Consider the following 13937-nt stretch of genomic DNA (forward strand, 5'->3'; position numbering starts at 1 on the left):
CCAAGTTGAAGAGCTACTGTCCGTTATTGTTTGTGCAAATAATATGCTGATTCATGTTCCCTTGCATTTTGCAACTATGAGGTCCATGGTTAGTCTGGCTTTCTCCAGACCAAGCTCAAAGAAATCGAAAAGGAATCGCCGGCAGATCAGGCTGAGTTCACCCAGCCTAGTCCATGGTAGGCGCCCGATAGAAATAGGCTATTGTTTAATTTTGCGATTATCCACGCACTGGCGCCCCCCCTGCGACCCCCCCGGTTTCAAAGCTATTCTAAATGCAAAAATGTATAGAGGGAGTTATGACAAAACCGTGACTGTTAACAAACTATAAGCTATATAAGGTAGGCCCTATGCTAGGCCTATTACACAACATAAATTGTCACTAGGCTATGCTGGCGACCCAAATAAAATCTCCTTTGGGAACCAATGGCTTACAGTATCAAGCGGACTTAAGCTGCCACCTCTTGGCGAAAAGTTAATAGTTTTGCATATCAGTACATTTCGTGTGAATCACGGAAAGCGCAAATGAAGTGGACACTTCTAAATGGAACCCAACCCACTGTACAGTAGCTCAAGGTCTGTGGCTAAAGCAGCCATAATGAAACCATTATCATTGTTTGGACACTTCACACACACGTGTTTTTTAATCGCATAGACTACAACTACCAAGCTGGAATCAAAGCAAATCGACTCCCCTCTCACACCCTGAACACGCACTTCGAACAAACAAAAAGCGTCTCAGTCTCACGGTATAGCCATAGACAAAACTGTATCGGACCGGTGTAACGTTGGTAGCCTACTAAATCATCCATCGCAAATAATGATTTGTGTAGCACGTGCAACAAATATGTGTAGGTACAGCCCTGCCCTGGATGCATCTCTCAACGTGCGGTCTAAAACATTTGGTTTAAATGGAGATAGATCATCATCACGGGTGCGTTAATAAATCTACATTGCGGCGAGTTGACACAAATTATTCAATTTATGTAGTTTCAGTCCTAGTTACTTTACTTTAAGCCATGCTCTTCCTACTTGAATCACCTTTGAAAATAGAGGATTGAAGTAGCCTATATGGGTGTTTGGGAATAAACATTGACCGGTGTTTAGGATGCATCATAGACAGGTTATCTTTCAGGTAGCCTATATATTACATTACATTACATTTATAATATATTTCCCATTAGAAAACCATCACGTAGCGAACATGTTGTGGCTAACTCACTTAGCTCCTGTTAGTAGCCTAGTTATGGTCATAAGCAAATGAGATGACAGTCGAAAGATACAATTAGTGCTGTTATCAATTTGCTTGGTAGCCTATAACCGCATTTATGGTTTTCTACAAATACATCAATAATCAAATTGGCCTCCATCACTCAACCAATGCTAACGGTAACATTTACCTACGTCCTAGGCTATTGATATAATTTAAGATTAACGTAGCCTACCTGCAGTAAAAACCAAGCATGTCCGATAAACATTCTCAGATTTATTTCGGCTTCAAGAAGAAATGAGAATTACATGTCATGCAGAAATCATCCTACCCTTATTAGACGTTCTCTGCGGTAAACTACTGTACAGTCTTGTCCTTGTAGGAAGCGTAGTGTCTTTCCAACCCACTTTAGATTAACTTCCAACAAAATTACGTCTCCGATGCGCCATCTGGTGGACAAACGACTACATGACGCCAATACTGGAAATGCAGCCAAATTATTATTATGATGAATATTTGGTTTTCCTTTAATCCTACTGAATTTGTAATTATGTATCGGCCATTCTAATTGCCGATACTGATGGTATGTGCGTGCCTGTGTGTGTGTGTGCGTGTGTATATGTGTGCACCACCATCTACAGGCCAATGAGTGTACAGTCACTAAATGTACACATAACTTAATTTTTTTAGACCCCCCCATGGATGAAATTCTACGAAACTTGGCATATCCCCAGAGAATGTCAGGTTAATCATACACATACAATTTGGTGCAGTTATGAACATCTTAACTGAAGAGAGGGGCGATTAAATCAGAATTATATTGCATTTTAATTTTACCGGGGGGGTGCAAATCACAAATGAGTGATTATGGGCTAGGTTGATGTGGGCCATTGAGACCAACATACCATACAAATTTCCTCATCCTTGGTGCCACGGTTCAGGTAGTTATTTAGGAAAAACGGCATTTTTTGGGTTTCGGGGGGCCCAGCGCAGCGGGGGAGTGGCCCCCGAGGACCAAACGAAATTTTTCCGTAAAAGTCTAGTGGGGCTACATACCCACCAAATTTCATGTGCCCCGGTGGTTCGGTGTCCCGGATATCGTTGACCAAAAATTCAGGAAGTAGATGACGGAAGAAAAAAAAAAAAAAAAAAAAAAAAAAAAAACTTTGACAATCCCTATATGACCGCTTCGCTAGCTTCGCTAGCGGTGGTCATAATTAAGTTTTAGGATGAACATAACCAGAAATGCGAACTAAACCAATTTCACTTGTTCTGGAACGAAAACGCTATTTTCAATTTGAAATAACTGGTTGATATGGGTATTTATTATTATGACCGCCGTGCGGCGAAGCGGAGGTCATATAGGTTTAGTCAGCATTTTTTTTTCATCCGTTTTTTTTTCTTTTTCGTGTGAGTAATTTTCCGTCAAGGATGAAAGATCGGGGTGCACGAAACTTGGTGGGCATGTAGCATGGAACCATTGTTTTTCGCTTTGATCTGTCACCCTACCACCGGATTGGACCCCCGGAAAGGAGGGTAGGGCGGACACAGTTTTCTGAGAATATCTCGAGAACCGTAGGGACTAGGAGGACCACCTTTTTTTCTATGTTGATCTCAAGGGGCCATGTCAACCCATCCCATAACCATTCATTTCATGTATAGCGCCACCTAGTTAAAAATGAAAAAGCAAAAATTAGGTGTTGTAATCACAATATCTCTGGCTGACATGGTAAAAACTGCACGAAATTGAAAGTGTAGGATCATTATGTTTTCTCCAGGGGCCATGTGAACCTATTTCATATGCACACATGTTCATGTAAACAGATGAACACACGTACACACATACATTCACAGTAATCATGCGTATGACACATACACACACAGTAGACATATGTGCTAGGGCTGTAGCAAGATACACCAACCTCACGATTCAGTTTGTATCACATTTTTTGACCCACGGTTCGATACAAACCTCGATTTTTTTTTTTTTACATTTTATTAAATAACATTTTAATAGTCTAGGCCTACCTTAGAACACCAGAGGATTACAATATAATATATAGTATAATATATCTGCATTAATTTATATCCTGATATAAAAAGATTTTACTTAATATCTGGTTTTTATGACAGCGCATCTAAGCAATCGAAAAAATAAATAAATAAATTACCTTCAATCTTTTTTGTTTTGGTTGCCTGCTGAGGAATTAAATGTAAATGATTTGACCCTATTGTCCATCAGCCAATACTGACCTATACAGAAACAACCCAGAACTGTGTTCACTGGCATTCTGTACAGTTTCTGTATTGCTTCCACTTATGTGATGTGTAAGTATATTGGTCTATCAGATGCAAGAAGTGCTATTCTGTAAGTGTGTGTGTGTGTGCGCGTGTGTGTGTGTGTGTGTGTGTGTGTGTGCACACGTGTGAGTGAGAGACACAAAAAGGGAAGTGTGTTATTAAAGGGAAAAGTGTAATCAAAGCTGTACAAATCTAAATTACATTAGATATCTCTCGATATATACACTCGTGGGTGTGTGAGGAAGTGACAAAGGAAAGAGGGATGTGAAGAAAGAGAGGAAAGAGAGAAAGAGGGGGAGAGAGACAGAGATCATCCCTTGGTTGATAAAATCATTTCAGACAGACAGAGCGAGCATGGCTCATCTTACTACAGTGGCAATGTGTGATAGGAGCACATCCAACTTCATTACATCTAGACGCACGCACGCACGCACGCTGACATTGGAAATGGCCTGGAAATGACTCAGGATTATTTAATCACTTGCTTGACAACAGTATGCCGCTCTGGGGAAGATTCTCGTTGCCAAGCTTTAGAAATATAGAATATGAGCCGTTTATTTCGTTGCCCAACATCAGTCCACCTCCTTATACATCAAAAGTTATATGGGTGTGATATACTGTATGGGATACATTGTATGTTTATATCTATATAGGTGTATAGAAAAAGCCTTTGGCTTAATTCTCCACTCTGAGAATATAGAAGTTGAACTGCATTTACCTGCATCACAAATGGTTCTGCACAGGAAAAGTAGAATCACCCAGAAACACACCCAGTGCTTGGACAGGCTTGGACAGCTGCACACACACACCATGACCGGCAATACCTACAGGCCACAAAGGATTGTTAATGAGAAACCTAACAAAGTTTGAATACCTACAGTCCACAAAGCAAAAAAGCTTGAATACAGTCCGTAAAGAGGATTGTTAACACGACAACCATTAGCTTATTTGCTGTCTGAGTTGGATAAGAGGATACTGCTCTATTAGCCTCATGAGACCATCCTGATCTCGCGAGCTTTCAAGGTTTCACTCGCAGATCAGTCTGGCAACTTTTCGTTAAAGAAAATTTGGAGCAGTTCACCAAACGAACGTCCAATCAGCGTTGGCTTTGAGGCGGGTTGAGATGTGACGCAACGAACAACATGACGGCATCCACAGATGAGATGAGCATAGCTATCGAGCAAGTTTTATTCAAATTAGATAGTATTCCTGGGTAAGTTGTGAAGCTATGAGTCTCAGCCATGCAGCTGGGAGGAATGAACGACACAGACATCCTCCACGGCCGATTCCAGTTAATAATGGAGGAATATACTTTCTTCAGAAGTGTAGGGCCTACCGTGAAAACTTGATTGGAATTGTCGTTGATTAGGTTCATGTCACATACAAATGGTAAGTTAAAACATCTTAACGTTAGTTACGTTACCTAACTTAATTGTATGTTAAACGAAGACATTAGAAGAACACTTTGTTCATGTAATTGGTTGATTTGGCCCGTCGATAACCACCAAAGGTGGTGATAGACAGATGGTTTATCCAATCAGCTAACCAGTATTTCCGCCCCTTCCCAAAAGTTCTTCAATGAAAAGTTCCCAGATCTGGCGGAGTCAGGTTACTGCTCTATGTGTGCAATAACCCAGTCTGACACTGTTAGCTTAGCCAGTAGTGGGTTACACAAGTTAGGCCATTGCTGCCTTGCAGCTATGGGCTAATTTGTGTAACCCCACAGTCATCAGAATGTATTTCAACCCAACTGATGACAACCTCAAACAGCCTTTCAGATGATCATAAGACATGTAATAGTTCACTCAATTCATTTTAAAGGAGAATTCCATTCTTCACATAGATCTGCGTTTCTCGTAGTAGTGCTGCCAGTATGAAAAAATAAAACAAGCCAGGCAGCTACAGTGCTACAGTACACTCTGGGGGTTATGACTAGGTAGCACCATTTTTTTTCCATACCGACAGTACTCAGTAACTATGATAAACAGAGATCTATGTGAAAAATGACATTTTCCTGAAATCTCTTTTAATACCAGTTAGAGCAGTAAACTGTGTTCATGATCGATTCAGAGCAGTCAGAGCTGTTTTCTGATTATGTGAATACCAGTCAGAGCTCACTCTAAACTGTGTTCGTACACAAAGTAGATGTGTTTGTCATCGTATTAGAACAGCCATCAGTGCTTACTGTAATCTGTGTGTCTCATTGTTCCTCTTACCTTTGTGAAATATATCCAGTGTTATGTGTAGTTGTATGTCCTTTGTGGCCCCACCTTCTATCTCTGTTCTCCTTTTCTCTCTCTTATTTTCCTATCTTCTTCTCCCTCACCTTCTTTCCCTTCACCACTGTAGTCTTTCTTTCTACCTCTCTCTTTCACTTTGATCTCTCTCCATCCTTTTCTGTATCTTCCTCCCACTCTCCTATTTTCTTTCTCTCATTCACTCTCTCCCTACCCTCCCCTTTCCCACTTTCCCTCCAATACTCTCTCTCATTCCACTCCCCCTACTTCTCTATCCCTCCATTTTCTTTCCAAAGGCGTGTGACAGTCCTTGTTCTCTCCATACAGCAGACTATGACCTCAAAGCCATAAACATGTGACGACTGCAGTTCATTCGTCTACTCTGCTTCTGCCATGAAAAGTTTGTTGGTTGCTTCTGCTATAAAAAATATGTCTCAAAGTCCAGAGTCCTGTTAATGTTCAGTTAGCCAGCAACTCAAAATCCAGACACAGATGTAAGCTAGGAATTCCAATGATGTTGATCTCTTGATCTGTTTATTGTTCATCAATTTTTTTTGTCCATTTACGGCTTGTCACAGATTCCTGTTATGTGCCATCAGGCCGGTAAAACAAAGAAAGCCGATTAAAATGTACTTCATGACATTCCAGCTCATGCCATTTTCCCAATCCTAAACACTTACACAACAGAATGACTCCTTCATGTATTATGCCTCCTTGGAAAGAAACTAGTGGTGTTATTCTAAATACCTACCAAATGGAATATTTTGAATGTAAATGATGTTTAAAGTCTACTCTAAAACTAGAGATAAATAATTAAATGCACCCTTAACAAGATTTGCTCTCAGCGTTCCCCTCTGGTTAAGAAGTGCAATAATTACTGGTAATGGGCAAATTAAGCTTTGGTGAACCAAAAAAAAATGGCCACCACATGTAAAGATTTTTCAACATAAAAGTCCTTACCCAAACCAGTATATGTAACCAAAATTATTGGTTTGCTAGGGACTTTTATGTTGAAAAATCCATTTGTGGTGGGCGTCTTTTTTGCTTTTCAGCTAGTGTCACTGGTTCACACTGCTGTGGTTCAGTGGTTCACAAAAGCTTAATTTGCCCATCACTAATAATTACACTTAGTTATGCAATAATTATGCTTCCGGTAAATGAACCTTTTGGCGAACCAATGGTCTGGAAAGTCTCAGTGGTTCAGGCAGCCTCATTTGGTCATCACTAACCACCAGAGCAAATCACACACTTCGGTAACACTTTATAATAAGGTGCCATAATAAGTAGCAAACTAGTCATTACCTAACCCTTTGTTACTATTTGTTAATTCTTACTAAAATATCTATTTGGCACAAGTTAATAGTTTTTTCCTCATTAATTAAATATTAGTTGTTTGCATAAAATCTGTATGTCAATGTTTTAACAAATAAAAACAATCTAATAACTAATATTGTATTAATATTTGTTAATAGTTAACTAAAAGTTAACAAACTTTTTTGCATTAATTAACAGTTATTTCTTACATCATTTAAATGTTAAATTTTTATTTACAAACTATATGTTAATATAAAAGTTAATTTTATTTACCCTCAATAAAATTGGCAAGAAATATCGAAATAAACTAGGTTTGGCCTTTAGTGAGGATCCTGGAATACTCTCCTGGAGTTTTTAAGCTTTAGGTGTGTATGTTTAGATGATGATCTGTCACCATTGCTCACAAATGTTTTTTTCCTTTAAATGTAAGCACCAGCACTAGTTCTGCGTTGTTGGAAAAGGGATATGAGAGCTGCCCACTTGCCTAAAGAAGCATGAAGGAGAGTGCACTCCACACAGACGCAGAACACTATTATTTTATCTATTCTAAAAGCATTGGGAATTGTATCATTTTTCGTGTGAGGGCATCATGATACCTTTCTAGTCTTGGTACACCATGCAACACTAGTTTGTATCACATTGTCTTATAACGTTTTAGCATGTGGCAGTGTCATTTACAGTCAGAACAAACATATTGATCACGAGAAAATCAACATTAAATCAATATTTCGGAATAATTTTGAGCTTAACTGTATGGAGTAGCTACATTTTTTTCTTCTACTTGTGAAGTTTAAATTAACTGTCAAGTTGCATCAGAGCTTTAAATTAGGGATCTGACAGACATTCAGAGCATAGAAATATTAGATATTCTTTACTTTTTAAACTATTCTTTGACTGTATTGTCCTTCTATGTGTAACGATCCTGTGTTCCCTGTCCCTCCTTTGTTTACTTCCTGTCAGCCATGTGCTCCTTTGTTTGTCTTGCCATGTCCCAGTTCCCTGTGTCTCCGCCCCTCACCTGTTTGTCATTATTAGTCTGCTCATTTAATTATGATTTCCAGCCCTGTGTTCACCTGTCTCTCGTTTTACCTTGTTTCGTGTCCACCTGTGCCTTGTTAAGTCCCTGTGTATTTAAACCCTCTGTCTCCCCTCAGTCCCCTGTCGGTCTTTGATGTTGTTTCGTGGTTGTAGTGTGCATTTTGTATTAAAGATTCCTGTTCTGACGTTTACGTGTGCCTCGATCGCTACTTGCCCTGCGCCTCGGTCCAGTAGGGATGTGCCGAGCGAGGCTTTTGAAGCAGTGACGCTTCTACTGCCAAACTGGTTTGAAGCTTCGATGCTTTTGACACTCTACTCCACATCGCCATCTGGTGGTCAATAAAAATCATACACAACCAGCATCATCCAGATGTTTTGTATGGCCACATCATTTCAAGATACATAGCATATTACATTATGTGTCATTTTATTGACACCAAGTTTGTTGAGGTTTCATTGCACTGTTTGCTTGGCTGTTTTCATTTCTAATATTCAATTAGGCCTGCACTATGGACAAAAAATAATGAAAAAGTGAAAAAGTAATGCACAAGAATGAAAGTGTTTGTGTTCCTGACTACACAACATTATACACACACATTGTTTGGAAACAGAAAATCACAAATACTCAAATACACATGTTGTTATGCCATATTTTTTATTTAAGAATATAATTTGCTCTGCTGTGCTGGGGCTCAACCGGCTTCTTTTTTTACTGATCACATCCCCAGCTTTAGAAAATATGCGCTCACATGGAACAGATGTGCCAGTAAGAGACAGATATTTACTGGCCAGGGCATACAGGTGGGGATACACAGCCTTATGGGCTTGCCAGTATTTTAGAGGGTCCTCTGTTCGGAGGAGATATGCATCATTTAGATACCTCTTGACCTCTATAGTGGCGTTTGCATTGCAGCTCTGGGTCTTCTGGGTCTCACTGACCCGGCTGTCCAAGAGCTCCCAAAGGTTTCCTGTGGAAGCTGGATTCTGGCCTCCCTGAGAGGTTGATGGTTCTGCTTGTGATGTAGACTGACTGGTTGACCGGATTATTGTAGTACATTCACCTGTCAACAGCCGTTCAGCTTCACGGGCATTGTCTTGATTGCCAAACCCAAGGGTCTTGAAGCGGGGGTCCAGCAACGTCGCTAGAGCCAAAATACGGATTGACTCCACATTCCGACATCGCCTGATGGTGTACTGCTGCAGAGCCATCCCTAATGATACAGCTGCTGGGTTGGTTGCCAGGCCTGTTTTTTCAGCCACTTTGTGCTGAATCATTCTTATTATGGGAATAACTTTGGACGCTGACACCCTCTTCTCCTCAGAGAGCTCTGTTGTGGCATGTTTAAAGGGTGCCAGCACTTCCAGGCTTTGTGAGATGACCTCAAAGTCAACACTTGAAAGTGGCATGATGTCACTAGACAGACTGGCCAAGGCAGCACCAACAGGCTCTCGGAGGTCAAGGAGTCTTTGCAGCATGTCATGGGTGCTATTCCATCTAGTTTCAACTTCCTGCACAAGCTTCAGGGTCTGCCTACCCATCCTTTCCTGTGCAAGGATAAGTTTATCATTGGCCTTTGAACTACTCCTAAAATATGTTACCACCCTCCTTGCTCTGGTTCGAATTTCTGTCAATGCCTCATGTTCTTCAACTGCCTTTTTCACAATGAGGTTAAGAGTATGGGCAAAGCATGGTAGATGGCGTAGCCCCAGCTTTTCAGTGGCTGCTACCATGTTGGCCGCATTGTCGGTCACTAATGTAGTCACCATTCCAGTGAGTCCCCAGTCAGTGATGAGGTGGGACAAAGCCTCTTTGATGTTGTCAGCGGTGTGGGCTTTGGGAAATTTTGCCACTCCCAGGAGAACTGATCCCAGATTTGTGTTGGCATCTGTGTAGTGGCAGGTGACTCCAAGATAGGAGTCCATCGTCAGAGAAGTCCACATGTCTGCAGTGAGACAGACAGCAGGGATGTTATGTAATTTTGCCACTGCCTTTTCTTTCTCCACTGCATACTTCTCACTCATCATTGCCTTTAGTGTTTTCCTGGATGGCAGAGTGTAGGTCGGATCCAGCTTCTTCACTAATGCTCTGAAACCCTCATCTTCAACAATAGAGAAAGGCTGGAGATCTTTAACTATCATGTTGAGGAGGGCATCATCAAGCTCTTTCTTCCGTCCTAAAGATACACAATACACACACATATTAGCAGAACCCAAGCAGTGTTTAACCAAGTGAGCTAAAGTAACATGTCAGCTTTTCATAAATGAAGTTCACACTCAGTTCACATTGTGTGTACTCACAGTGCATGTTCACGGTGTAGGCGTACTATACAAAATATGTGGCCTATACAATGGAGTTCAGATACAGTAGGTAGACTATAATAGGCAATAGCCTAATATGTTCAATCTAAATTGTTTGTTTGAGGTCAGTCCTAAATGCAAAAAACTATTTTATAGTAACTATTTTATTTGTCTTTTATTAAGTGTGTTTAACTTATTTTGTGTAATTACCATCATTAATAACTTTAACTAAATAATGTGGATAAAGAAATGTTACCTTCAGTTGGTACAGACTCTGTAGTTGGAGTAGGCCTATCGTCGTCTGCCACAGTCAGTGGATGTTTTGCACGTAGATGGCGAAGCATTGAAGATGTGTTGTTGGAATAAGACAAACTTTGATCACATATACCACATACTACTTTTGTGGGACTTTCCAGACTGAAATGTTCCCACACCAGAGAACGGGGTCTCTTGCGTGCATTTTCCATAATTAATTATTAGCGTGAATGATCTAGTCAGACAGCGTCTACAAGCACCAAACAGTACTGTGATTGAGGAAGGACTTTTATTCTTTATTGAGTGATGTCGGCAAAGTGTTAATCGACACTCAAAAAACATGGTCATCATGGTTTTATTATTATTATCATTATGAACAACAATACACATGCACATACAATGTTATAGACATTGATACATTATAATTATTTAATGCATTAACGAGATAGACCACAGCGCGCGCTGTGTTTTGAAACCGGCATGACGTGTCAGTGAGGTAACGAAGCTTCGTTTCCATAGGTCACGTGACAGCCTCATTTCAAGCTAGGCTCCGGAGCACTGTTTCGAAGCAGTAGTGTTTCGAAAGCTCGGGACGTGTGTCGGGACAGTGTGTCGAGCGACCCATCCCTACGGTCCAGCTCTCCATACTGCAACCCTGACAGAAAGACCGACCGACAAGCATGGAAGAAGGCAAGTTTTTTGATTTTAACTCTGACTTGCCACTGCACCTAATGCCCTGGGAGCTGTTCTGGGAGGATGAAGAGGAGGGGGAAACCTCTGAAGATGACTGGTCCTCTGAGGAGGAGGGACCAGGCCCCTCTCCAGTCCCAACTCCCCAACGCCCTGGGCCTGCAGTTCTTCCGGTAGCTCCCTCTCCAGCCCCGATTCAGACTCCTGCGCCGGCTCCCGCTCCAGCCCCGATTCCGGTGCCAGCCCCGCGCTCTCAGGCACCTCCGAGTTCCAGTCCCGAGTCCCTGCGCTCTGAAGCGCCTCCGAGTTCCAGTCCCGAGTCCCCGCGCTCTGAAGCGCCTCCGAGTTCTAGTCCCGATTCCCCGCGCTCTGAAGCGCCTCCGAGTTCCAGTCCCGAGTCCCCGCGCTCTGAAGCGCCTCCGAATTCTAGTCCCGAGTCCCCGCGCTCTGAAGCGCCTCCGAGTTCCAGTCCCGAGTCCCCGCGCTCTGAAGCGCCTCCGAGTTCTAGTCCCGATTCCCCGCGCTCTGAAGCGCCTCCGAGTTCCAGTCCCGATTCCCCGCGCTCTGAAGCGCCTCCGAGTTCCAGTCCCGAGTCCCCGCGCTCTGAAGCGCCTCCGAGTTCCAGTCCCGAGTCCCCGCGCTCTGAAGCGCCTCCGAGTTCTAGTCCCGATTCCCCGCGCTCTGAAGCGCCTCCGGCTCCAGTCCCGATTCTGGCTCCAGCCCCGATTCCGGCTCCAGCGCCGATTCCGGCTCCAGCCCCAGTCCCGATTCCGGTTCCAGCCCCGAATCAGACTCCTACACTGGCTCAGGCTCCAGTCCCAACTCCGACTCCAGCTCCAGTCCCGACTCCGGCTCCAGTCGCGGTTTCGACTCCGGCTCCAGTCGCGGTTTCGACTCCGGCTCCAGCTCCCGCTCCTGATCCAGCTCCCGATCCAGCCCCGATTCGGACTCCTGCGCCGGCTCCCGCTCCAGCCCCGATTCTGGCTCCAGCCCCGATTCCGGCCCCAGCCCTGATTCCAGCTCAAGCCCTGATTCCGGCTCCAGCTCAAGCCCTGATTCCGGCTCCAGCTCAAGCCCTGATTCCGGCTCCAGTCCCGATTTTGGCTCCAGCTCCAGCCCTGATTCCAGCTCCAGCTCAAGCTCTGATTCCGGCTCCGGCTCCAGTCCCGACTCAGGCTCCAGTCCCGACTCAGGCTCCAGTCCCGACTCAGGCTCCAGTCCCGACTCAGGCTCCAGTCCCGACTCCGGTTCCAGCTCCCTCTCCATCCCTGAGTCAAGCTCCTGTGCCAGCTCGTGCTCCAGTTCTGACTCCGGCTCCCATGACTCCAGTCCCTGCTCCGCCTCCCACGCCGAGTCCTGCTCCTGCTCCGGCTCCGCCTCCCGCGCCGAGTCCGGCTCCTGCTCCGCCGAGTCCGGCTCCTGCTCCGGCTCCGCCGAGTCCGGCTCCTGCTCCGGCTCCGCCGAGTCCGGCTCCTGCTCCGGCTCCTCCGAGTCCGGCTCCTGCTCCGCCGAGTCCGGCTCCTGCTCCGGCTCCGCCTCCCGCGCCGAGTCCGGCTCCTGCTCCGGCTCCGCCTCCCGCGCCGGCTCCTGCTCCGCCTCCCGCGCCGAGTCCGGCTCCTGCTCCGCCTCCCGCGCCGAGTCCGGCTCCGCCTCCCGCGCCGAGTCCGGCTCCCGCTCCGGCTCCGCCTCCCGCGCCGGCTCCTGCTCCGGCTCCTGCGCCGAGTCCGGCTCCTGCTCCGGCTCCTGCGCCGAGTCCGGCTCCTGCGCCGAGTCCGGCTCCTGCGCCGAGTCCGGCTCCTGCTCCGCCGAGTCCGGCTCCTGCTCCGCCGAGTCCGGCTCCTGCTCCGGCTCCGCCTCCCGCGCCGAGTCCTGCTCCTGCTCTGGCTCCGCCGAGTCCAGCTCCTGCTCCTGCTCCGCCTCCCGCGCCGAGTCCGGCTCCTGCTCCGGCTCCAGCTCCGCCGGCTCCGCCTCCTGCTCCAGCTCCGCAGAGTCCGGCTCCGGCTCCGGCTCCGGCTCCGAGCCCGGCTTCTGCACCGGCTCCTCCGGCTCCTGCTCCCGCTCCTCCGAGTCCAGCTCCCGCTCCGCCGAGTCCGGCTCCTGCTCCGGCTCCGCCTCCCGCGCCGAGTCCTGCTCCTGCTCTGGCTCCGCCGAGTCCAGCTCCTGCTCCGGCTCCTGCTCCGGCTCCTCCGAGTCCGGCTCCTGCTCCGGCTCCGCCGAGTCCGGCTCGTGCTCCGGCTCCGCCGAGTCCGGCTCCTGCTCCGGCTCCGCCTCCCGCGCCGAGTCCTGCTCCTGCTCCGGCTCCTGCGCCGAGTCCGGCTCCTGCTCCTGCTCCTGCGCCGAGTCCGGCTCCTGCGCCGAGTCCGGTTCCAGTCCCCGCTCTGGCCCCCTCCACCCACCCTGCTTGGACTTCTCCTTTTTTTTCTGTTGGGCCGTCTGGAATCCGGCCCTTAAAGGGGGGGGTACTGTAACGATCCTGTGTTCCCTGTCCCTCCTTTGTTTACTTCCTGTCAGCCATGTGCTCCTTTGTTTTGTCTTGCCATGTCCCAGTTCCCTGTGTCTCCGCCCCTCACCTGTTTGTCATTATTAGTCTGCTCATT

At 45.9% G+C, this 13937-nt stretch overlaps 2 protein-coding genes across 2 annotated transcripts in view; both read right to left on the reverse strand.

The window, feature by feature from the left end:
- Positions 1–13937, reverse strand: part of LOC143136730 (butyrophilin subfamily 3 member A1-like) — a 53742-nt gene that overhangs the window by 21497 nt on the left and 18308 nt on the right. Inside the window, exon 2 of the mRNA XM_076297430.1 lies at positions 4227–4332. Coding sequence (XP_076153545.1) covers positions 4227–4320 — 94 coding nt within the window. The 5' untranslated portion in view covers positions 4321–4332. The remainder of the gene's footprint in view (positions 1–4226; positions 4333–13937) is intronic.
- On the reverse strand, positions 8410–10739 carry LOC143116982 (E3 SUMO-protein ligase ZBED1-like). Its single transcript, XM_076278403.1, has 3 exons — positions 10652–10739; positions 8811–10271; positions 8410–8426 (listed from the first exon to the last, which is right to left on the reverse strand). Exons 1-3 carry the CDS (start codon positions 10737–10739, stop codon positions 8410–8412), a joined length of 1566 nt encoding a protein of 521 aa, XP_076134518.1.

The sequence above is a fragment of the Alosa pseudoharengus genome, unplaced genomic scaffold, assembly GCF_046254945.1.
Source record: "Alosa pseudoharengus isolate Yale_2024_CS ecotype anadromous, Long Island Sound unplaced genomic scaffold, YU_APseudo_1.1 YU_APseudo_1.1_scf_1, whole genome shotgun sequence".
Classification (NCBI taxonomy): domain Eukaryota; kingdom Metazoa; phylum Chordata; class Actinopteri; order Clupeiformes; family Clupeidae; genus Alosa; species Alosa pseudoharengus.